The 25621-nt window shown below is 44.9% G+C and overlaps 2 protein-coding genes across 3 annotated transcripts; both read left to right on the plus strand.

Moving 5' to 3' along the window:
- The first annotated feature begins 1701 nt into the window (after window positions 1-1701).
- keap1b (kelch-like ECH-associated protein 1b) lies at window positions 1702-15421 on the plus strand. 2 transcript variants are annotated; one of them, XM_028973154.1, is made up of 7 exons: window positions 1702-1806; window positions 3159-3982; window positions 4704-4949; window positions 5278-5954; window positions 7120-7325; window positions 13460-13636; window positions 14165-15421. In XM_028973154.1, the coding sequence occupies exons 2-7, from the start codon at window positions 3671-3673 to the stop codon at window positions 14329-14331; spliced, it is 1785 nt and encodes a 594-aa protein (XP_028828987.1). In that variant the 5' UTR covers window positions 1702-1806; window positions 3159-3670; the 3' UTR covers window positions 14332-15421. The 2 variants fall into 2 exon arrangements, with proteins under 2 accessions (XP_028828987.1, XP_028828988.1); XM_028973155.1 differs by having other exon boundaries at window positions 4704-4916.
- Window positions 15422-17712: 2291 nt separating this feature from the next.
- Window positions 17713-23429, plus strand: LOC114786941 (volume-regulated anion channel subunit LRRC8E). The gene is made up of 3 exons (XM_028974560.1): window positions 17713-18121; window positions 18660-18885; window positions 19835-23429. The coding sequence occupies exons 2-3, from the start codon at window positions 18745-18747 to the stop codon at window positions 22127-22129; spliced, it is 2436 nt and encodes an 811-aa protein (XP_028830393.1). The 5' UTR covers window positions 17713-18121; window positions 18660-18744; the 3' UTR covers window positions 22130-23429.
- The last annotated feature ends 2192 nt before the right edge of the window (window positions 23430-25621 follow it).

Consider the following 25621-nt stretch of genomic DNA (forward strand, 5'->3'; position numbering starts at 1 on the left):
AACCCTTCCACCCCAGCAGCTCATCAAGGTATAGTTAATGCTGTGAGATGCATCCTTTTTTTCATATATGCCAACCAATTTTTAATTTTGATAAAATTAGAACTAGTGAGAGGTGTTGGTAACCGGTATACCGGTACCGGTATGGTAACAAAATCTCTGTAAATGCCGCAGTAACAGTGGTGAAAGGAGTGGACACAATAGGAATAGACTCAAAATGCAGTGCACTGTTGTTGCGATAACAAGGAAAATAAATGGTGATATAGACAAAACAAAATATTGAAATGCATATCATCTACAGACTTCTGTAGGATCAGAATCAGAATCGTATTTATTGGCCAAGTAAGTGCAAGCACATACAAGGAATTTGATTCCGGTAGATGGTGTCTCTCAAGTACAATGTTGGAAAAAAAAAAAAAACAACAACAACAACAATCAACAACAATGTGCAAGGGTGTGGTGTTATTGTCCAAGTTGTGGATTGTTTGTGATTTATAAATAACTATATCTACTTTTTATGAATAAATAGGCAAAAAATAACCTAAATCTTATATACAAGTGAACATAAAGTGCAGTGTGCAATGATGGAGGTGATTTACAGTATCAGCTGTTTAGGAGGGAGATGGCAAGGGGTAAGAAACTGTTCCTGTGTCGGCTGGTCCTGGTCTGCAGGCTTCTATAACGTCCCCTTTTCCTGGATCTTGAGAGGTACAGGTCCTGGATGGAGGGCAGGGGGGCACTGGTGATCCTTTCTGCTGTCCGTACAGTCTGCTGCAGTCTGATCCTGTCCTGTTTAGTGGCTGCTCCATACCAGGCGGTGATGGAGGAGCACAGGACAGACTCAATGACCGCAGTGTAGAACTGGATCAGCAGCTCCTGTGGAAGACTGTACTTCCCCAGTTGCCTCAGGAAGTACATCCTCTGCTGGGTCTTTTTGAGGATGGAGGAGATGTTGGTCTCTCACTTCAGGTCCTGGGAAATGGTGGTGCCCAGGAACTTGAAGGTCTCCACAATAGACACCGGATTGTCTGATATGGTGAGGGGGGGCAATGTTGAGGGATGTCTCCTCAGTCTTGAGGGTGTTCAGCTCCAGGTTGTGTTGACTGCACCAGAGTACCAGCCGCTCAACTTCCTGTCGGTATGCAGACTCATCACCATCCTGGATGAGCCCAATGACAGTGGTGTCATCTGCAAACTTCAGGAGTTTCACAGTTGAGTTTCTGGAGGTGCAGTCGTTGGTGTACAGGGAGAAGAGCAGTGGGGAGAGGACACATCCTTGAGGGGCACCAGTACTGAGGGACCGTGAAGTGATCTCCCCCAGCCTCACTTGCTGCTTCCTGTCTGTCAGATAGCAGGAAGCAGGATAGTTTTCTGATCACTAAATGTTGGAGGGGTTACTTGTTTAACTCTTTAACGATTTTAACATCACCATGGCAGAGCAGACCCTTGTTTTAACTAGGGTGGTAGTAGCCTAGTGAGTAACACACTCACCTATGAACTAGAAGACCCTGGTTCAAATCCCATTTACTACCATTGTGTCCCTGAGAAAGACACTTAACCCTGAGTGCTCCAGGGGGGACTGTCCATGTAACTACTGTTTGTAAGTCGCTCTGGATAAGGGCTGTAAATGTATATGTAAACTAAACCCCGGTGAGCGGGACTCTTATTTTGACATTGTTACGGCAGACGGGACTCTTATTTTGACAGGCCGTCGGTGGGTTCGCCACTATGCTTAGTCATGGTGAGTACAGCTTTGCCCGTAGCGCCCGTGTGGAGCAGGAACGTCGATGGAGGAGCTGCGCGGCAAGTGTGAGTAGCTCCGCCGCCCCGCCGAACGTCTCACGGCAACGACGCGTGTCCTGACCCGTGTGATAAATCCTCCGCGAGTCGCGTGTTGTCGTGCGGTCCACGTTTGCCCGTCGGCTCGTATAGGTAACCGCGTCTGTGACGCTGCGTTGTGGCTTCAGCGGTTTTGACGCCGTGAGACGTTCTGACCCGCCGCTGTGGCGATTTCTCTTCACGCCGAGGTACAAGCGGTGACGTCGCTTACTGTCTTTTTTTTTGTCCCCGACTGGGTAAAAACGGAACGAGTTGTGGTCCGGGCCCGTGTTGCTCGTGCTGTGGTCCGGATTCGGCGAGTCACCGGTGACCCGCTGTCACCCGGATCGGCACCTCTGTCCCACATTTGATCGGAGCAGGAATACTGAAGTCATTAAGGCGCAGTGGCGCATCAGAAGTTTGTTGAAGTTCCGTCCAGGTTACATTTCACAAGTCGAAGCAAAACAGAAGAACCTTTTGTACGGTTGTGTTAGGGATTTATTTATGGTTTGATTGAAAGTGAAATAAAACGCCATCCATGTGTGTAGTGTTGCGTTTTGTTAGATGAAATAATCCCATGAATGCTGCACTCAAGTCTATCCAGAATACATTTTTTGGGATCGGGCTGTAAATCCCTTTCACTCTCCGGATGCTCCCAGAAAAAAAATTTACTTGTGTGGTCCAAACTCGGGAAGCAAGTATGTGTGTGGACCTTACAGGGGCACCTTAAAGAAGCCCACCCTCATTATCCGCTGTCGGAGACCCAGCCGTGGGTGCCGGAGACATCACTCTATATACATATAAAAAAAAAAAACCTGTAGCACACCTACATTCCTTCACCACTTCAAATCTTGAGTTGCGTAAAGATCGGCCCATTCTCGTCAGCGTGGAAGCTGGCTCAGGAATACTTCCTTCTGCAGTTTACAATGAGTGACTTTTAATTTGTAGAAAAGTAAACCGTATAGTTTACTCCTGTACTTCAGCAAGAGCGCCTAGACTAATCAGTGCAACAATAGAGAATGTGACCATCGTTCCCCACCATTAAGTATATTTTTGTGTGTGTACACTAACGTCACTTCAGGATGTACAGACACAGACAGAAACAGGAAGTGGCTGCTTGCTGGGTTGCCACCCAGCCATTTTTGATTAACTTTAGTAATGTTTTTTATCAACAAAGGGGGAGGAGCCTGAAGGCATGAGTGACAGCTCACACACCCTGCTTTCTGGGAGATTTAACAGATGACCTCACGGCAAATGTGCAGATAATCTAGCAACGCGATTTGCTATAACTATTACATGCTTGGAAAGTGTTACTCCTAATTTTTCCCTCCTTTTTTTCGCAGATTTACCGAGGAGAGGTACTTTTAGTGAATTCCGAAAGGAACGGACCGGTCACGGAACCATCTTCAACCAGCGGTTGACTTCCTTGACTGCAATATTGTCCAGATTCGTCTAGTAACTTTTTGAACTTTTTTTTTTTTTTTAATTGCGCGCCAAATTTGAACTAAAAGCTACCAAAGAGACGTTCCCCGATTCCATGTAAGGCCTATTCCCGTTTCAGCCCGATTTTATCGATTAGTCAGCCTCTGTCCTCATGGCCTCTGTTCCCCGGTGCGCTTTCTGAGACGCGCTTCATGCTCACGCTCAAGGTGGGAAATGGCCGCTCCGGTAGACATGTGTGGCAGCTAGCGCCCGTTATCTGCATTCACGTTCAGGAGGCTACGGGTAGACTGGGCTGAACTGGGAAAGAACAGCGTTTGACTAAAAGCCACACCCATTGACCGCCTTTTACCTCTGACCTCGCCTTGCCCCAGTGCGCAAGGATGAACGCCCCTCCGTTCTGCCGTCGGTGAGGATGTACGCAGCAGCAGGCATGACCGAATGCAAGGCGGAGGTCACGCCCTCCACGCGCAATGGCCACCGCGTCTTCAGCTACACCCTGGCGAGCCACACCAGTGCCGCCTTCGCCATCATGAACGAGCTGCGGCTGGAGCGGCAGCTGTGCGACGTCACGCTGCGCGTCAAGTACAACGACCTGGAGGCTGTGGACTTTGTGGCGCACAAGGTGGTCCTGGCCTCCTCCTCACCCGTCTTCAGGGCCATGTTCACCAATGGACTCAAGGAATGTGGCATGGAGGTGGTGCCTATTGAGGGGATACACCCTAAGGTAAGTGCGTCTGACGCCACGTTCTAACCAGAAGTGAGGGTGTATAACAGTTTTTCATAGCATCAGTGGTCAGAACCTACCAAAAGTTCTGACAGAATCTCTGGCTGGTCCATGTTCCTTTACTTTACTTGGCAGACGCTTTTATCCAAAGCGACTTACAAGAGGAAGACACCAGAAATTCCCATTCAGTTTCCATAAATTGTGAGTTACAAAACTAAGAGCCCTGATAAGGCCTAATTTGTCAAGAATAGAACATGCTCGGGAATTGTTAAGTGCTAGACATTTTTTTTTGTGTGTGGGTTTTAGACTCGTTTGAAATCATTTTTAAACAAGTGGGTTTTCAATTTCTTCTTAAAGGTGGTAGTAGTGTCGGCTAGTCGAATGGAGCAGGGCATGTCATTCCACCAGCCAGGGACAACAAAGGAGAACCAGATCGATTGGGATCGGAGACCCCGCAAAGAGGGAATTTTTAGTCTAATTTCATTTGCAGATCTGAGAGGGCGTGCAGGAGTGTAGCTAACTAAATAATAGTAACTAATGTTGTCTGATCCAGAAGAAGAACTAGTATAGATCAAATTGCAGAGAGAGATCATGGGTACTCATGGGAAGGTTGTCGGAGCACCTGCATCAAAACCGGACCACGCAGCGATGGAAGGAGCTCGTTTTCTTTCTTTTGTTGCTTTGAAGCGACCTGTATACTCATCTTCACAACTCTTGCCAGGTGATGGGCCGCCTGATTGAGTTCGCTTATACGGCCAGCATCTCTGTAGGGGAGAAGTGCGTGATCCACGTGATGAACGGCGCGGTCATGTACCAGATCGACAGCGTGGTGAAGGCCTGCTGCGACTTCCTGGTGCAGCAGCTGGACCCCAGCAACGCCATCGGCATTGCCAACTTCGCCGAGCAGATAGGCTGCACCGAGCTGCACCAGAAGGCACGCGAGTACATCTACATGAACTTCAGCCAGGTCCGTGAACTGAAAACGTCTTTTAGACTTTGAGTTGTTGGTTCGGGTGACGTTGGGTGAAGCAAGTGCTTCATTGTGATTCCCATTGATTATTAATACATAATTCATTTTAGTTAATATTTAATTCATACGCAGGTCAGCACTGTTCTGTTGGTTTTGGAAAAATAAGTGGTTTTAAGATTATTGTGACTTTAGTAAACTTCCCCAGTTTACAGAAGCAACATGGGTTCTAGATTCCTGTGGTCATAAATTAGTTTGTCTTATTGGAATGAAAGTACTTTCTTTTTCCAGCTCAATTCAACTCAATTTTCCTTCTTTGCTCAATTAGGTGGCCACACAGGAGGAGTTCTTCAACCTGTCACACTGCCAGTTGGTGACTCTGATCAGCCGCGACGAGCTGAACGTGCGCTGCGAGTCTGAGGTGTTCCACGCCTGCGTGGACTGGGTGCAGTACGACCGAGAGAACCGCCGGCCCTACGTGCAAGCGCTGCTGCAGGCGGTGCGTTGCCATTCGCTCACACCGCACTTCCTGCAGCTGCAGCTGGAGCGCTACGAATGGGACGCCCAGTGCAAGGACTACCTGGCGCAGATCTTCCAGGACCTCACCCTCCACAAGCCCACCAAAGTCATAACCTGCCGCACGCCCAAAGTGCCCCAGGTCATCTACACCGCCGGCGGCTACTTCCGCCAGTCGCTCAGCTACCTGGAGGCGTATAACCCCTGTACGGGCGCCTGGCTGCGGCTCGCCGACCTGCAGGTTCCCCGCAGCGGCCTGGCGGCTTGTGTGATCAGCGGCCTCTTCTACGCAGTGGGCGGCCGAAACAACGCCCCCGATGGCAACATGGACTCCAACATGCTGGACTGCTACAACCCCATGAACAACTGCTGGCGGCCGTGTGCACCCATGAGCGTGCCACGCAACCGCATCGGCGTGGGCGTCATCGACGGCATGATCTACGCCGTGGGCGGCTCGCACGGCTGCATCCACCACAACAGTGTTGAGAAGTGAGTGCTGTTTTAATTTAGCTCAGCAGAGCTGCAGGAACCCTGTGGTTCCAAATATGGTTTCAAAAAGCGAAAAACAATCTTTGTTAGTGAAATTTCCAAACTGATCCTTCTCATTAAAACGTCCAAACATAATTATACTATCGGCGTGTTTTGGGTGCATATAAAAATTCATCAAGGGGTGGCACTGAAATCTAAAAATTACGCCGTTCATAGCCGCAATTTACAAAACGTCTAGATAATGTGGTCACTGGTTTCAGACACGAATATTGTTCTTTTGAAAATATGGTGATAATGCATTCCAAGCACATGGATGTATTGGAAAGAAGCTGCATTTTTAAGAGGCTGTGCGTTCCTCAGTAGTCCTCATTTGAGGGACTGATGGTAATAGTTTGAGTCACTCTACCGCAGCAATTCATAACTTGCTGACTTTGCACCTTGCAGTAAATATGTTTTAGTTTTCCTTAAAATTATGTACTGTTCTGATTTGTAATAATACGAAATCATTATTCATCTTAATTGCTGTTAATTTGCATTCCAAACACTCTGTGTAAAGACACTGTTTTTACACCGATCCTGTTCCGAAGGGATCGTTTTCCACTTTCCACTACCATGTGTTCATTATTAATGCCTAATTAATCTGGTTACAGACCTGGTCTCACTTTCCCTTGGCCTATATAGTGCAGACGGAATAGTCAGTAGCACTTTGAGAAACCAGAAAATAAAGTTTTCTATAAATTAACTGACATTTTATTTAATTGTCTTTGTTCACATGACGTGACTTCACAATGAGCAGCCGGATGAAGAATTAATTATTAGGTGTCTCAGTTGCGCTGTTGCTGCGTCCCCAATCCAAAGACTACACGAGTACAATCCTGAAAAGCCTAGGGCATTTTTCATTTTGGTCAGGCGTCTTTGCTATCTGGATTATCGTACTCTGTAATCTGGTATTTGTTCATAGCTGCTGTGAATACCCAGACCTTGTTCCATCTTTAACCGAATGCTGAACTCGTTTCAATTCTCAATGGGAAAGGGCTAAACATTGTTAATGAAATATGGAGATAGGCGGCGCTAAAAGCTGTACTGCAGCCAGCCAATATGGGGTTTAGACCTGTGATGGTTTCCTTTTTTGAAATGAAGTGGCAGCCATGTTTGTGACCCTCAGGTATGACCCAGAAAGGGATGCTTGGCAGTCGGTAGCCCCCATGCTAACGCAGCGCATCGGCGTTGGCGTCGCGGTCATCAACCGGCTACTGTACGCAGTCGGTGGCTTCGATGGCACGAACCGCCTCAACTCAGCAGAGTGCTACAACCCTGACAAGGATGAGTGGAGGACTTTGGCACCCATGAACACAGTCCGGAGTGGCGCAGGTGAGGGAGGCGGCATCCTTTTACAAAATTAATGCATTGATAAAATTACTGTTAAAAACTACTCCTCCTTCAATCAATATTTTATCATGACATGAAAACAGTTTTAAAATAATCACAATTGCAATCAAATTCTTTTGCTAATTTTACAGGATTTCTATAAATGTAGATATTATTATATACATATATTAATGGCTTGAACTAGGGGTGGGCGATTTATTGCACATACTTGATGTATCTCTGCTTCTTCCACATGCAATATAGTAAATTACTATATTGAGACCTAAAGAACAAATCACTAATCACAAAGAACAAACACTAGAAACCAAAATTCCAGAGGGAATTTAGATGGGCCTGTCCGGACTTTTTCGCTGGAGCGGGCATGGCCTCTTGAGCTGGTCTTAGCTGTAAAATCAGGTAGTGTTATTAAAGTAGCTGATTGAGCAGGCGGTCACGTGAAATTTGGTGACGTTTAGAACATGTTGAAAACATAGCATGTTAATGATAGCATGGTTACATAAAAAAATGCTAACAGGGCATGGCCAAGATGAGTCATGTTAAATTTGATGACATTTGGAGCATGTTTAAAAATTAGCGTGCTAATGCTAGCATGCTAACATCAAAAACGCAAACATTGCATGGCCAAGATGAGTCACGTAAAATTTGGTGACGCTTGTGGCATTTTGAAAAATTTGCATGTTAGCATGCTAATGTTAGCATGCTACACCAAAAACGTTAACAGGGACTGGCCAAGTTGTCATGTTTGGAGCATGTTAAAAAAATTAGAATGTTAGCTCAAGACGTCCCTAATAAAGTGGCCGAAGGGCCGGGCGTCCCTAATAAAGTGGCCGAAGGACAGGGCATGCGTAATAAAGTGGCCAAAAGAACCAGGCAGACCGGGCGTCGCTAAAAAAGTGCCAGAGGGACCGGGCATCCCTAATAAAGTGGTCAAAGGACCAGGTGGTCTTAACAATGTGGCTGATTGAACAGGCATCCTAATGAAGCTGCTGGTTTAAGATAGTGTTGATGATGCTGCTGTATCAGTACCCCTTGTAGGGCCCTTTGCTGGCAATGACACGGTCACAGTACCACTTTAAAGGGGGCCCATTTTACAAATGCTACCAATGCTAAAATTAGCATTCAATGCATTTCAATGTGAAAATGACCCTGTTTGAGGCTAGCTCGGTCACGCCCACTCCGATCACTTATAAAAGTAATAGCACACCTCACACAATAAAGTACACATTTTTGATATCTTAGCATGCTAGTGTGCGTGCTTTGGTACGACCCGCATTAAGTGCTGAAAAAGTCAGATATAATCTTTTTTTTTTTTTTTTTAAATAAATAAATAAACTTTTTTCGCCCATTGACACTTTTTTTGTTTTTCCAAAACTGCATGATCCGTAAATCAGAGACAAACCATATGTCAAAACATCGGTCTTGGCCAGATCTACGAGACATCAAAATCTTTATTGTACGTCAAACCATCTTGACACGAAGTCCAAAAAAAGTCAAATTTTGGACTAGGATAAAACGCTTTTTGAGTAATTAAGTCCGACAGAGCCAAGGCATATGTCAAACCTGACTTGAAAGGCGTGTGTGTGCTGTGAACCTTTTCACCGCAAATTCTAAAAAACTACATTTTTAATAGTTTGGTCACGATTTTGTCTCCAACGAAGCAACCAATATGTAATTTTATGTGGTTTTTTTTTTTTTTTTTTGTGCGTTTCAAGGTCTTAGCGTGGAAGCCACGTGGCCTTTTTTGTTTTTGTTTTCTAATTTTCCAGGTTTTCCTGACCCCTGTTGGGGGTAGCGACACATCCAATATGTCAGATTAATATGCCTTCGCCTTGACTCCCGTGTCACTAGCTTTTATGGCTGGTCACAGGAAGCTGAAAATGGCTTCCTCTATACAATAGTAAACCGTACTTTTTAAACTTTGAACACGATTTGTGGCTGGACCGTATGACCTACCAAAACAAACAATATGTCATATTGTCCGTTGTTTCTGTGCGTTTCACGGTCTTAGCATGGCAGCTTTGAATGTAACACATGACCTTTTTTGCCTTTTTCCCAGTTTTCGCGGATTTTTTAAACCCCCGTTGCCGGCACCAACTCGTCCCATATGTCAGAGCATAGGACTCGGTGAGGCCCTCGGCCTCGCCTCGATTTCTGGGTGGCTAGCTTCAACGGTTACCCTCAGGGAGCCAAAAACGTATCCCCAGCACAATAGTAAATGGTCTGTCATACTGACAGACTCAAATATTTGTTAAATAGACAGCATGTACTTCGCTTTCGAGGTTCGCTTCCCTGACCCGTTAAACGCTGACAGCTCCACTTCCCCGCCCATCCGGAAAACTGTCCTGGCGCATGCGCATCTTTCCTCGCCAGTGTCGCGGTGAGATGATACGGATTAATTAAATCACTATATACAACTTTTTATAGCTGCTATTATCAAGCCCACTTCTGTTCCTTGTTTCTGTCACAAAGCGCAGAGGTCAAATTCAACTTTTTCCACAGGAGCTCATCGAGTGTCAGTTTGCCGCACGTTGGCCACATTTCTGGGTCGCTCTTCAGGAGCACACGCCATGGGTTTCAGAGTGCAGTGCCGTACAATCGGAAATTATTTTTTCTCCAGTGATATAAAGGAAATGAAGAAAAAAAAGAGTGTGTGCCCTAATTAAAAACATTGCGATATTGTTGTTAGGCTATATCGCCAGGCCCGAGCTGCGTTTTATCTGAATAAATGGGTGTCATGTGACATTCCATGGTCTTTGCTGAGCACATTACACATCTTCCTGTGTGCATCATGGGAACCCACTCCTTGTTTTGGCTCAAAGTGCCTCTTGTAACTGAACAGAACTTCTTCCTGAATGAGTCGTATTCTAGAATTATCTGAAGGCGGAAAGTGACGTCAGCAGACAGGTATTGGTGCGGCATGTCTGTGGAAGGTTGTGTACGCCCAAGCAAGGGAACTGGAGGAAGTAGATTACTTCAGGCGATGCACCGGTGAGGTGGTTCTGTTTGCTGCTGATTCATAGCCGTTCTGTCACACCAGTTTTTTTTTTTTTTTTTTTTTTTCCCCCAGTCATATCTGATTCATCACTGAGCTTCAGCGTTAATTAACCACAAGGTCCGGTCTACAGCCAAATCGACATTTCTCCTGAACGAATGGTCCTGGCATGCGTTTCAGCCATTCCAACTTGACTGTGAACAGCTTCAGAATAGAGTAGACACCGCTCATCCTACACAGTGTACAGCTGTGGCTCTACAGTCGTGGCCAAAAGTTTTGAGTGACACAAATACTGGTTTTCACAAAGTATGGTAATTTGCATATACTCCAGAATGTTATGAAGAGTGATCAGATAAAACGCAAAGTTCCTCTTTGCCCTGCCACAAAAGGACCGGCATTTCAGCCCTGCCACAAAAGGACCTGCTGAGATCAGCGATCCTCTCGTTAACACAAGTAAGTGTTGAGGAGCAGAAGGCTGGAGATCATTCTGTCATGCTGACTGAGTTAGAATATCAGTTGTTGAAAAGGAGGGTGATGCTTGAAATCATTGTTCTTCCTCTGTAAACCATGGTTACCTGCAAGGAAACACGTGTGGTCATCATTGTGTTGCATAAAAAGAACTTCACAGGCAAGAATATTGCTGCTAGTAAGATTGCATCTAAATCATTTAGCAGATCATCAAAAACTTCAAGGAGCGAGGTTCAAGAAAGCCACTTCTCTCCAAGAAAAACATCAAGGACAACTGATGTTCTGTAAAAAGTACAGGGATTGGAAAAATGATTGCCTGGAGAAAATAAGATGAGCGCCACCACCAGTCCTGTCTCGTGCCAACAGTAAAGCATCCTGAGACCATTCATTTGTGGGTCTGCTTCTCATCCAAGGGAATGGCCTCGCTCACAATTTTGCCTAAAAACACTGCCATGAATAAATGATGGTACCAAAACATCCTCCGACAGCAACTTCTCCCAACCATCCAAGAACAGTTTGGTGAAGAACAATGTCTTTTTCAACACGATGGAGCACCATAAGGCCAAAGTAAGAATGAAGTGGCTCATTAAAATTTTGGGTCCAAGACCAGGAAACTCCCTGGAACTTAATCCAATTGAGAACTTGTGGTCAATCCTCAAGAGGCGGGTGGACAAACAAAAACTCAAAGCACTGATTTAGGGCTGCAACTAACTATTATTTTTTTATTTTTTTTATTAATCGTAGAATCGGATAAAAAAAAAAAAAAACTTAGTAGTTTTGTACTGATTTCAGTCCAAATCTCTAAAAAATCTTAAATCAAGATACATTTACTAGACACATGAAATAGCATAAGAAATTATGTCTTGTTTTCTGATAAAACATCTCAAAATTAAGTGATTTTTTTTTTTATAACAAGCAAAATTATCTGCCAATGGGGTAAGAAAACTAATCTTAATGAGATATAATATTAAAACAGAAGTTTTAAGCATCACTTAATTTTCTCATGCCATTTTTCTTGTCTAGTAATCTTGATTTAAGATTTTTTAGATATTTGGACTGGAAACGAGACAAAATTACTAGGTAAGAAAAGCTTTTTTTTGTAGTGTAGCTATACATGACAACAGATTGAAAAATGAATGGTCCAAAAAAGGCTAGTGAATAAAAACATGTCTTTAGTCTTTTAATGCAAAGTAACTATAGCACCCCTGCTTTACTACTGTTATTAACGCGCTAACGCTAACTTGTCATGCCTGTCAAGCTGGATGACTGGTAAACATTTACATTTACAGCATTTATCAGACACCCTTATCCAGAGAGACTTACAATCAGTAGTTACAGGGACAGTCCCCCTGAAGCAACTTAGGGTTAAGTGTCTTGCTCAGGGACACAATAGGCGAGTCGTCCACGCGGAGACGCAGAGAACAGTCCGAACGCTGTTTCATCCCCCCTCCACACCTGTAGGTGGCGCTTTAAGTCCCCGTCTAGTTCTCCTCCGCGGCAAGTTAAACACCAGCACCAGGGACATTACCTTCCTCGCTTCAAAATGGAACAAAAGTAGGATTCTGTAGTGACTTTCCCTGCTGCTGAACTCCCTTCCTCCTCATCAAACACTCCAACATGTTTGCGTTAAAGGTGCTGGATCATTGCCGTGGTGCTCCTGTGCCGTGCCATGTCGCTTTTGCATATTTTTGCGCAGATTTCTCTGCCTCCGCCATGTATCTGTCCTCTACCTCCGCTCGTTTTTTTTTTTTTTTTTTTTTTGCTCCGCGTTGTCTATGAGGCGCCAAACTCTGCTAGCATCTGTGTGCGAGAGAGACCGAGTGTGTTCACTCTGCTCCACGCTCAAATAAAGTTTTTTTTTTTTTTTTTAATAATGAAATGTCTCGCATCGCGCGACATAACAAATCGATTAGGAAATTCGTTGCCAACTCTTTTAGTAATCGATTTTTATCGATTCAATCTATTCGTTGTTGCAGCAGCCCTACACTGATTATGAAGGAATGGGTTCCATCAGTCAGGATTTGGGCCAGAAGTTAATTGCAGAGGTCTTGACTTTTTACATAAACTTGATGTAATTGTCATAAAAAGCCTTTGAAGCTGCTTTGAAGAAGGCTTGTAATTATACTTCAATTTGTGAAAACCAGCATTTGTGTCATTTACAAAACTTTTGGGCACAACTGTACTGGAGCAGTAGAATGTTTTAAAGGTTAAAATGAATAAGATGTGAAAATAGAATAGGGACGTGGTTTTCCCTGATCCTTTTATCTATGTATCCATGCCATAAATGGGCTAGTTTCATGCAAATGCACCCATTTTACAACAGCTACTTGGAGTCGATAAAGGGATGGAAGACCAAGGCAAATTAAACATGCAATTTAACTTGATGTCTTTGAGAAAATTGAGAAATTCAATACCATACATGATATATTTTGGCTTTTGTTTGGTAATTTAGGTCTTCAAGAAGAAACCTTCCACATAAGGTCACATGGTCCGAACGGTGTATACGCAATTATCAATTGGCATGATTATGGCTCATCTGAATTTGCTTTATTACTCCATGTTTAAACATAAGTTGAGACTAAAGCAGACTTCGACCAGCTGCCGTCGATGTGCTGGACCACGGGTTCTTTATTGAACTTCCTGTGTCCCCGGCCAGGTGTGTGTGCCCTGGGGACCCACATCTACGTGATGGGTGGATATGACAGCACCAACCAGCTGAACACGGTGGAGTGCTACGATGTGGAGACAGACAGCTGGAGTTTTGTTTCCAACATGAACCACCGGCGGAGCGCCCTGGGTGTAACAGCGCAAAATGGACGCATTTACGTGTTGGGTGAGTCGAAACTGCAATTTTATTGAATTGCGGTTGCCAGCTGATGTGCAGTCGAGAGGGTTGGAATTCTCATCAGTATCTGATGTCAGCCCGGACAACAATCTTCAACCACAGGAGGAGCTTTCACTTTCAAAATTCAAAGGGGATTGACAAATAAATAAAACATGAAGCAAGCATTTTATTAGTTGTCTGTACCTCGATGAGAAACTAATACTAAAACCTCATTAAGGTTTTTGTGTTGCATGATTTTATTTATTTATGCCTTTCATCTTATACCAGCAAACAAGCCTACGCTTAACGCTGCTGAAAGTTCACTATCAAATATTTTTTTTACATATTTGTAACTGTGCAAGGAGCAACAGCCACCGCATGCAAATAGGTTGCGCTCGATATGCGAAGCGCACGTAAACCTGTTATACCAGTAAATTGTTGGCTAACAAAGCCTCCTGCTAAGCACAGGAGAAAAGCGGATGAAACCTCTCTCCGAGAGCCAAATTTACCATTTGCCTTTCCTCTGTTTCCTTTCAGGTGGCTACGATGGCAGCACGTTCCTCGACAGCGTCGAGTGTTACGACCCAGAGACGGACTCGTGGGCCGAGGTCACCCAGATGACGTCCGGGCGCAGCGGTGTTGGTGTCGCAGTCACCATGGAGCCGTGTCAAAAGCAGCCAAAACAGTGTCAGCAGTGTCGCTAGTGCCTCGCCCTGCCCTACTCCTCGTTCTCTCTTCCCCTTCCTTCACTTCTCCACTTCAGATACGTGCACCAGCCAACCTCAGCCACTTCCATGGCGTGTTCACACCAGCATTTGGTGACTCTACGTCAGCAACGTCACACCCGCTCCAGACGTAGCCATACCTCAGACAGTCCGTCCCAGCGCTGCGACTGGTCAACTCTGCAGAAACCCTCGATCTGAAAGGGCCGAAAGGAGCGTGGCGGGCCTGTCACATGAACTACCCCAAAATTAATTTTTTTCAAAGTAACATCTGAGGGCTTCCTCCTTGTCTTCGGTTCTTGTGCCCCGAATCCCTTCAGAATGCAGAAGTGCCATTACCAGTGCCGGAGCACACAGTATAATCCGTATAACTCGCCCAGAACGCCGGAGCCGCAGGAACCGACTCATCGTCTACTTCCAACTCAACCCACCTGGGAGCAGAAGCTGTCCAGTGCCTTCAACGCAAAAAAAACTTCAGAACCATGAACATGTTTGGGTTGAGCAGACAATTGATCTTTTGGGTCTCGTTAAAAATGATTAATTATGTTGTCGATGTTAATTAATAACGGTCATGTGTGTTTCAGTTTAGGGTTATAGGTTTCATTACAGGTTATTTCTACTTAAAATCTCTCAATTATTCATTCCTGTAAGTGGATCAGTATTTATCACAACCATGTGTCAATCAAGTGTCAACATTTTTAGCATCAGAATAATCAGAAGCATTGATTATCTGGCCAACCCTCATCATAAATGCTCTTTAGGGTCTTTTTTTTTTTTTTCGTGTCTTGTCTGAATGACAGTCCCCCATCAGCAGGAACAAACCAGTCTCATGTCACTTTTGTGAAGTTGGACTCTTTCCCGAAGAATTGTTGTGTATTTTAACAGCTGTTTAAGCTACGTTTTTTCCACAAAGTTTTGTACGTTGATATTCGGTGCAGTCTTGTACAGGGTTCTAGTGCTTCGTTCTGCCTCTCCCCTCCAACATGTCGCTTGATTGGACCGATGTTGACTGAGCATGTTGTAGCAGATGCCAAGAGGAGGGTGGCGGTGTGTTGTGTGTTTTTTTTTTTTTTTTTTTTTTTTTTTTTTCTTTCCTCCCCTTCCCCCTCTTCCTCTCTTTTTTCACCCCCTCTTTCCTCTTTCTATAAGGACTTTGTATTAGTTTTGCTTTTTCTCCACTAGTCCAGATTAACACTGCTTTATTTAAAGACTGCTTTGTACATTTTACAGCTGAATATACATCGTAAATTAAAAGCCTCTGTTTACTGTGTTTCCGAACTGTTGATGATGCAAAGATGTTCCCATTTGCCGCAAGGTTTTGATGAGCATCTTATGAAGTTCTACTTCAGCGCCACTAGATGGAGCCACTTGTCTTTCTGTCTTGGACAAATGCCACTGCCAGTGGCACCTTTTACAGCAGTTTTCATTTTGATCGCATAATACTGATTTACTAGGCTTGAAGGACATAACCCTGACAGTCTTTGAGCTCTAGACTACCAACAATTTTCCATATTGAACACTTTCCTAGAGGGGAAAAGGGTGTGGTTGCTTACTATATTTAATATGATTAATGTCTTGGTTTCTAGAATTCATTGCACCATAGTCCTGTTTAAAAACTGACTAATCTGACTACTTCATGTCTGTCTGAAGTTGGATTGAAGGAGAGAAGGCCAGCCCTCCCCCCAATGAGTCACTTCTAAGAAGAAGGGGAGAAGAAATAGTTATTTTTCTTCCTTATTTGTGCGTTCAAATGCAGCTGAGAAAACATTTCATGCTGGACATTTCCCAGCATGCATTTCTTCACATTGGTCTCATGTTGTCCTAGCATTTTTATTTATTTATTTATTTATTTTATCATTTTGGTAGACCCTTCTCACATGGCTGATGAATCTGACAGCACTATGGTGCTCTTCAGACCAGGCTGGAAGTGAGGGTGGAGGAGTAAACATGACGCAGGTTTAAATCCGTCAGCTCTCCCTTTCCCCATGATTCGAGGGTCCAATGTGAAAAGAGTTGAAATATGTCTGTGCAATCAGGCACCACAGCCCGCCAACCCGCCTTGCCATATCTCACAGGTTCAAGAAGGGATCGTACCGCTGGAGATTCTACAGAAGAAGACAGAACTCAACACCATACGCTGATATGAAAATCAGCGTATGGTGCAGGTAAACGTGAGGTCATGGAACGCCTTGACTTTTGAGGCCGGGTTCCAGACCGAACCAGTGAAAGCACCGCGGTGTTCAGCTCGAAAAGTAGGCGTGGCTGACATGGTCCTGGTTTCAGAGTCCGCCTCGATGCGTGCTGAGAAGTTGCTCTTCAGGCGCACTGGCCTGTAACCAGCTTCAGACGTTTTCCTTCCTCTCTACCTGTGCAGTACTACCGCCTTCCCATAGAGTTCACCAATACACCACACTGTGGCCACCGAGCAGGCATCATCGCGTATTAAACGCTCTGGGATGGTCTGGGACCATTTCACCCCAGATAATGCGAAGGAATACTTACGGAAACGTGCCTGTCCTTAGAAAAGAAGATTGTATTGTAGATACAGCGCTATTCCGGATCTCAGGTGCACATAAATATGAGAGTCATAGTGAGCCTGACCTTTGACACCAAATTGAACATTGGCAGCAAATGCCAAGAAATCCCTGCATTATGTTCAGCAGATATATTGTGACAGTTCGCTGCCACTAAGATGATCAAACGTACAAGCTCCATACAGCAATCGTACACGCTGGGCAGAAAATGGAAGATACTGAAGCTGGTGGACCATTCACACAGTCACACTGTGCAGACTGGTCGAGGTGACCGTGGTGACCTGGATCCACCTCCAAAAGCTCCTACAATGAATAACAATGTGCATCAGAAGTGAAAGTGATGTGATTGTCATTGTGAAACACTACAGCACAGCACACGGTGAAACAAAGAAATGTGTCCTCTGCTTTTAACCATCACCCTTGGTGAGCAGTGGGCAGCCATGACAGGCGCCCGGCTAGGCCACCACTGCCCCTGAACCATGGTGCAATGGAAGAAGGTCCTGGTCTGATGAATCAAGTTTTCTTTTATGTCATGTGGATGGCCGGGTGTCATTATGGAAAGAAGACAAGTCGCTGTTGGCAGTGTGATGCTTCTACTGGGAATCCTTGGGTCCTGCATTCATTACCGACCAAGTCCACCCTTCAGTCACACAGGCTGGAAGTGTGGAATTCTCACGATCATGATCCCTGTAGGATCTGCTACTGCCAGCTTGGTGCCAGATACCACTGCATGGTGGAGTCCAATGTTGTTGCTGATCTGCCCCATGTAGGACTTTGTCAGGAGGAACGTGGACAGCGGCCACCCCTGGAAATGAAAGTGAAGCTTTCTGTCGCCGTGCGTGTAAAGAGGGAAACGGGGGCTTCAGGAAACGCGTCTCCGTCGCCGCTCTTCTTCAGATTTAACTTCGCTGAATCCGGACTAGTAGCTGCATGTCGCTGCTGGGGGCGTGTTGTGGGTGGACTGGAGCGCGCATCGCGGCTGGGATAAAGACGCACGAAGGCAGGAGCTCCCACCCTTGCGCAACGGACGATCGCAGCGAACTAAAAAAAAAAAAGAACTTTTTGTTAAACGTCCGAAACGCGTCCAAGTTCTTTAGGTGGGACCTCTGGACATGTCGGCTAGAATAAAGGGCATCTTTGCGCCAGCTTTGTGCCCCCGAACGGCGAGCGCCTCGGTCCGGACGCGTGGTTGCCAGGTTGGACGTGTTCACGGAAAAGTGGCCCCGGGCAGCGCGGAGGTAAGAGCTCCGGTAAAACTGCAGTGTCATTCAGCCGCGACAGATCGCGCACGATGCGACTCGGCCGGAGCCACCTCCATCCGCCACATTCACATTCGTTCCTGTTTATTCGACGTTTTCAACTTCGTCGTGTTGTCTATGCACGAAAATACACGTGACCTGGCCTGGCCCAGTACGAAAAAGGGGCTAAATCACAAGACATAAACCATATATGTAATGCTTTTCATTGATGATGTAGTTCATGTAGTGAATCAAAATTTTTTGCCACCTACTAACAGTGTCCAGAACTGTGAATATGAACATTCATATTTTCTTTCATCTGAACAAGCAGCCTAAACACATTTTGTCTTATTTATTTGGATAGAGAACTAACTACAGTCTGAACGCTGTCCGGAGGAAAAGAACGGTCTCAGAATTGTTTTAATGTGAAAATATGACTCAGATGCCCAGTATCATGGCTACTTCTTGCCAAGCCCTCTTTTGTTCAACCCTGAGTTGTCAAACAAGTTTATTCACAAGAGCTTTTTTTTTCCTACAGAGTCCACTGACAGCAGCGTTCCCTCTGTCCTGTTCCTGTGCCCATTTCCTGTGTTTTTCCTCATTTCACTCCAGCAGTGTGGAAGATGATCCCAGTGAATGAGTTCCGGAACTTTGCCACGGAACAGAACGCCCAGTTCAAGGTGTTAAAGCCATGGTGGGACGTGTTCTCGGAGTACCTTTGCGTAGCCATGCTCATGATCGGCGTCTTTGGCTGCACCGTGCAGGTAAGCTATGGAGGCTGCTGTCAGTAGAACCCATGAGAAGCTGTCAGGTTCATGTGAAAAACTGAAGGAATCCCAGTCATTTCTAACCCAAGACCTACATCAGTGGTGTCTGAGTGCAACTGAGTCAGAACCCAACATAAACCAAGAACATCAAACGGAACATGATGTATTTAAGATGTTGCAGCTTTTCCCAGATATCCCGGAGACATAAGTATACTAATAGAAATGATTATGCCATAAAGTTGCTACACACTGCAGATAAGATTGGTCACTCCTGGTCTAGATGATGTGTTAGGGGACATAAGATTAGATAGAGGATGCTGGAAAAAAAGATGCTGTATTTTGAAGAAAATATCATAACAAAATGATCACGTTTGACTAAAGATTAACGAAAAACCGCACTTCCAGTACCAGTCAAACATTTGGATTGTTATAGAGACAAAGATGAAGCCATTAGAAGAATCCAATGCAATAAGCATATTTAGTATTTGTTGTATCAGGAGAAGTAGGTTTCATGAATCGTCTCTTTTTATCTTCATGGTGGCTTTGTTCACTATTGTCATCATTAAAAGTCTCTTCATAAGATGCTCATTTACATGAGTGAATGGTACGAAAGTGTTATAACAGCATAATAAACCTTCATGACTGCTGGAAACCGTCATCACAGCAAAACCTCCCTGATTTGGAGAGACTTAAATGTTCAACCTTTATTTATTATAACCTCATGTGTGTTGCTTCATGATCCTGTGTCTTCAGTTTTGTTCTATAACGTAAAAAATGCAAAAACCATAAATGGCTAAGTGTGTCCAAACTTTTGACTGCTGGTCTACATTTCATGTATACAGACCTTCTGCATACAATGCAATTTACAATGCAGACTAAAGTTGACTAATGTACTAATGTACTGTACTCATGAATCTTATCACATTTGTTGGTTTCTCTATCACAGCTGACACAGGAAAAAATTGCTTGCCTCCCAAACCGCATTATCGGCCCCACCAAAGGGGAAGTAGACTGCAAACATGTCCAGGAGCACAACGAAAACCAGAGCCTGTGGGAGTTCAGCATCATCAAAGCCCTCAGTCCAAATATATATGAGGTCTTTGGCCGTAAGAATGGCCTGGACATCCACCAGTATCTCTTCATCAACCACTACTGCTACGAGAGGGCTGTCCACTGGTTTGCCAAGTACTTCCCTTACCTTGTGGTCATCCATACGCTCGTCTTCATGGTGGCCAGTAGCTTCTGGTTCAAGTTTCCTGGCACGTCCTCCAAGATTGAGCTTTTTGTTACGATCCTTGGAAAGTGCTTCAACTCTCCCTGGACAACCCGGGCCATCAGTGAAGTGTCAGAGGAACATGGCGAAGAGCATATGGCCAGTTGGAAAAAGGCCAGTACCCTTTCAAGAGGGTCAGCTGATGGCATTATGCCCACAGAAGATGGCAGCGTTGCCTTTTTGCGATCCTTCTCAGTCAAATCTAATCCAGATGTGAAGGCTCCAGAACCTCCTTCAGATACCCTTCTGGATAAAAAGGAGGGTGAGCAAGCCAAGGCTCTCTTTGAAAAGGTGAAAAAGTTTCGGATGCATGTGGAGAAAGCAGATATTCTCTACAAGATGTATGTGATACAGACATCTCTTAAGGTCTTGAAGTTCGTCCTCATCATTGCTTACACCAGTGCACTGATTCCCACAATTGAGGTTGTGGTCAAGTGTTCGGTGCCTCCGGACCTCACTGGCTTCGACATATTTTGCTGCAACCACAACAAAGCGCACCTCTTCTCGAAACTCGGCTACTGCTACATCTGTTTTGTTGGAGTGTATGGCGTGCTGTGCCTATGTTCCCTTTACTGGCTTTTCCACAGGCCTCTTAAGGAATATTCCTTTGACCACGTGCGCCTGGAGACAGGAATCAACGACATACCGGATGTCCGAAATGACTTTGCCTTTCTGCTGCACCTCAGTGACCAGTATGATGCATTGTACGCCAAACGCTTTGCGGTGTTCTTGTCCGAGGTGAGCGAGAGTCGACTGCGACAGATGAACCTCGACCACGAGTGGCCCGCCAAGAAGCTCCGGGCCCGCTTGAGTCGCAATGCAAGCCGGCGTCTGGAGCTGCACCTCTTCATGCTCCCTGGACTGCCTGACGCGGTGTTCGACTTGTCAGAAGTAGAATCTCTCAAGCTGGAGCAGCTGAAAAACATCACCATCCCAGCTAATGTGACACAGCTCAGCGCCATGCGGGAACTCTCCCTCATCCACTCCACAGCCAAGGTGCAGTTGGTAGCGCTCTCCCACCTGCAGGAGAACCTACAGGTGCTACGTCTGACTTTCGAGAGCCTGGACCAGTTGCCCCTGTGGATGTACACGCTGAAAAGCCTGGAGGAGCTGCACTTGAGCGGCCCTCTCGCTCACGAGCTCTCTCGGAGTTCCTCCCTGGACACCTTGCGGGAGCTGACAAGCCTTCGGGTGCTGACTCTGCGCAGCAGCCTGGTCAAGATCCCGGCCAGCGTGGTCGATGTGTCAGCACACCTCCAGCGACTCAGAATCCACAATGAAGGAGGCAAGCTGCAGGTTTTCAGCAGCCTGAAGAAGCTGGCCAACCTGACGTCATTGGAGCTAATTAGCTGTGACCTGGAGCGTATTCCTAGCGCTGTCTTCAGCCTCACTAATCTGCAGGAACTGGACCTGCGGGAGAACAAGCTGACCACTGTGGAGGAGATTCTTAGCCTGCAGCACTGTCAGCGCCTCACCACACTAAAGTTGTGGCACAATGTCGTGGTCTACATTCCCGAACACATCAGCAAGCTTCATTCTCTGGAGACGTTGGATGTCAGCTGGAACAAGATCCATCGGCTCCCTCCGCGGCTGTGTTACCTCACCAGGCTTCGACACCTGGACGTGTCCCACAACCAACTCACCTCCCTGCCTGCAGAAATTGGAATTCTGCAAAGCCTTCACTTCTTCTCAGCGGCGTTCAACTCACTTGAATCTCTTCCAGATGAGCTCTACTCCTGCAAACGGCTGAAGACTCTACTCCTTGGGAACAACAGCATTGCCTTCCTGTCTAGTCGCGTGTCCGGCCTTGCACAGCTGGTACATCTGGAGCTCCAGGGTAACCGTTTGGACTCCCTTCCCCAAGAAATTGGGGACTGTCCCCTGTTAAAACTGAGTGGGATCATGGTGGAGCAGAGTCTCCTAGACCTTCTGCCATCTGAAGTCCGCGACCGATTGCGTGAGGACTGACCGAGTAAATAAGCGACCACCATAGACTGATGGTCTATGGTATCATGTGCAGCCACAGTCAAACACTGCTGTAAAAATAGACTTTCAGGGACATCTGGGGACTGTAGGGTGTTGGACGATTGGTGTAGACCCCAAAACTGGACAGTAGGATTCAATTCAGTGCAAACTAATAAATGCCGACGGTGCCTTAAAACCTGAAAAGTGTTGCCAGCGCTGCCAGATAATGGATAGTTTCAGCCCATAATTGCCCAAAATATGCCATAATGTACACAAAACAGCCCATGCTGTCTAAAATGCACTTAACTGCTGCACTTACATACTGTTCCTTGAAACCTGTTCTTGACTAGCATTTTTCCTAAAAAATAAAAATTAAAACGCTGCTCACGTAGCAGAGACTCTTGATTACTTGGGTCGAGTTTGTGGCGATATATTTTTTACAGGAAATGTCCTCTTTGTTTTCTCTAAGCTATCTAATAGCAGAAGTTCAGCACCAAAGTACAAATCCTGCAAATGGCACAATGCATTCACCCTTCCCTTTTTATCAGTCATATCTCACATGCATCTGGTTGGTTTGATAAGTGTACTGTGTACTGCTAAGAGCAAGTTGAAAGGTAGCAGCAGGTGTTGTTCCTCAGCGTGGTACAAAACCTACAAGAAACATGTAGACCTGTAATCACATGTTTTCAGGCATTTTCTTTTACTCTAATCATGTGTTGTTAAAAAGTTAATTTTCAAGCTCCAATTCAGGGTGACTATAATTAGGAACAAATTATTGTGATTATGTTTAGTGATGTCACCTAATTGAAATTGGGGGAAGATGGTAGTGCATTACGTGATATGATTTATTTCTTTTTTTTTAATTGTAAAAGTCCAACTAATTGATTAATCAATTAGGCCAGTCAATCACTGAAATCTTTTTATTTAACTATTTCACCAAACAGATAGGCCGAAGGGTTTACATGGATAAAAACCTTTATGCTGCATTTATTTTCACCCTAGGATGCTGTTATTGGGTAATTGGTATGAAACTTGGTGAATGTAATTGATGTGAGGCCTTCCATACATGCATATACATGTGGATTCACATGTAATGTGTGTGGTGAAAAAGTACAGTGTTTTAATCAGACCAGGATCAGATACGCTTTTCAGGTTATTCTGGTTTTTCATCCATTTAGGAGATTGAATGACTTGCGTGTCTTTATTTTTGCCCCAAGGATGGTGGAAAGAGTCACCAGGGTAATGAATCACATATTAAAGTATGGATTTTGAGTGTGGAATGTTGAAGTTACAGTGTAACATATGGAGCTGTGAGCGTCAGAAGTTCAAATAACTTGGAACTGTCATATCTAGACGTGTGGAGCATGGAACGTGTTGTTTTATGATCTCAGAGCAGCCAAGCATCCACTGATAGCCAGAAGGCTTGAGTGTGAAGCACAGTGTTGTTCTCCTAAGCACACGCCCTGTGGAAATTTCCCTGAGGCGTGTCCGCTGCCTGACAATCACTCACTGGCTCTGCCTTAATTCTTCGATTGGTTTATATGATTTTAATAAATAACTTGTAATAATCTCTAAAGTAAGTAGGTTACTGAAATAAACAAACCTTTAAGAAACATGTTATTTGAAATGTGAATTAATGAACAAAATTGTAATCAGCAAATAGGGATGGGCGAATTGATCATAAATATCCATACTATCGATATCAAGTTGGTATCAGTATTGGATCGATCCTAGCACAATGTTAGCGATATTTCGCTCTTCTATTTTTGTACCAGGTTCCAACTGAGAGTAAAAGTGCTGGTAGAAATACTGCTCCTCACTCAGTGACTTCACAGAAAGGGGCGGCACCAACCTCGCCCCCCTAGCAGCTTAGTACCCAAGACAATACCCCACCAATTATCAGTATCGGCGATACCAAACTGAATTTTACTTGCTATCGAATCGAAAAAGAAACCAGTGGTATCGCACATCCTTATCAGCAACGTGGAATAATTCTGATAAAATTGTGGTCCAGGTCACACTGAAATGAAATGGCAACATTAAGAGAAAGCAAACATGCTTTATCTTTTTGTGTAAAGGTCCACCTGGGTTTGGTCCTCAATTAGAACAGTCCTGTCTTTAAAGTAAAAAGTGTAGGGAATGGAGGAAAATGGAGGAGGAACGAAGGAGATGGATGCTGCGATACCCCTGTGCACATGACATATTGACAGGAAGGCATTTAAATCATCGACTTTGGTGGAGAAACAGTACAGACCAAAAGTTTGGACACACCTTCTCATTCAATGTGTGTTCATGACCACTTACATTGGTAGATTTTTACATTGAAGGCATCAAAACTATGAATGAACACATGTGGAGTTATGTACTTAACAAAAAAGGTGAAATAACTGAAAACATGTTTTATATTCTAGTTTCTTCACAATAGCCGCCCTTTGCACATTGAATGAGAAGGTGTTTCCAAACTTTTGGCCTGTACTGTACTTTCCATCATAAATGCACATTGCATGCCTTATATTTTAAACAGTAATGAAGTGAAAGTGAAGGGATTGTCATTGTGAAACACTGCAGCACAGCACACGGTGACACGGTGAAATGTGTCCTCTGCTTTTAACCATCACCCTTGGTGAGCAGTGGGCAGCCATGACAGGCACCCGGGGAGCAGTGTGTGGGGACGGTTCTTTGCTCAGTGGATCCTTAGCGGATTGGGATTTGAACCGGCAACCTTCTGATTACGAAGCAGCTTCCTTAACAGCTAGGCCACCACTGATCAAGTGAAGGTTAAAGGTTAAACAGACTTGAGTTTGACCTGGTGTTTTTTTTTACCACGGCAGGCGCTCTTCTTAAACCAATTCTCCTTTCTTTGATAAGTTTAAACCTGCCTTGTCAGAAGGCAACTGTTGAGTTGTACTCACACATTGCCAGGTCCACCTTTTATAATTCTGCTGCACGGTTCACACTGCCTCCACCCCTCCCCTTCCCCTGTCAACTCTAAGCTAAGGGTCTAAGGGTTGCCATATCAAGTTATTTTTCTTTACTTTTGCACTTGGTATTACATTTACATTTACAGCATTTATCAGACACCCTTATCCAGGGCGACTTACCATCAGTAATTAGTCCCCCTGGAGACACTCAGGATTGAGTGTCGTGCTCAGGGACACAATGGTAGTAAGTGGGATTTGAACCTGGGTCGTCTGGTTCATAGGCGAGTGTGTTACCCACTAGGCTACTACCACCCTGGCCAGTGTATTAACTCTACACACCAACATATTGAATGAAGTTTATAGATAATCACAAATCTCGAATACATTTTTATCCTGTCCTTAAAAGTCCAGCCATAGGTTTTTGTTAACATCCGTTCATTTTGGAGTACATTTTTTCAAAAACCTGGTGTCACCTGCATAAGGGCACATGAGAAGATAATCGAACTGTCAATGTGTTGGTTTAGTGAATAGCATCATCATGTCAGCATATCAACGAGCCAAACTTCCCTTAACT

This window comes from Denticeps clupeoides, chromosome 3, assembly GCF_900700375.1.
Source record: "Denticeps clupeoides chromosome 3, fDenClu1.1, whole genome shotgun sequence".
Lineage (NCBI taxonomy): Eukaryota > Metazoa > Chordata > Actinopteri > Clupeiformes > Denticipitidae > Denticeps > Denticeps clupeoides.

Excerpts from the sequence above, each read along its gene's own strand:
- keap1b (XM_028973154.1), top strand. The coding sequence starts at position 3,671 with ATGTACGCAGCAGCAGGCATGACCGAATGCAAGGCGGAGGTCACGCCC. Across the intron at positions 3,983-4,703 it reads TTGAGGGGATACACCCTAAG|GTGATGGGCCGCCTGATTGA; the intron begins GTAAGTGCGTCT and ends AACTCTTGCCAG. Across the intron at positions 4,950-5,277 it reads TCTACATGAACTTCAGCCAG|GTGGCCACACAGGAGGAGTT; the intron begins GTCCGTGAACTG and ends TTGCTCAATTAG.
- LOC114786941 (XM_028974560.1), top strand. The coding sequence starts at position 18,745 with ATGATCCCAGTGAATGAGTTCCGGAACTTTGCCACGGAACAGAACGCC. Across the intron at positions 18,886-19,834 it reads TCTTTGGCTGCACCGTGCAG|CTGACACAGGAAAAAATTGC; the intron begins GTAAGCTATGGA and ends TCTCTATCACAG.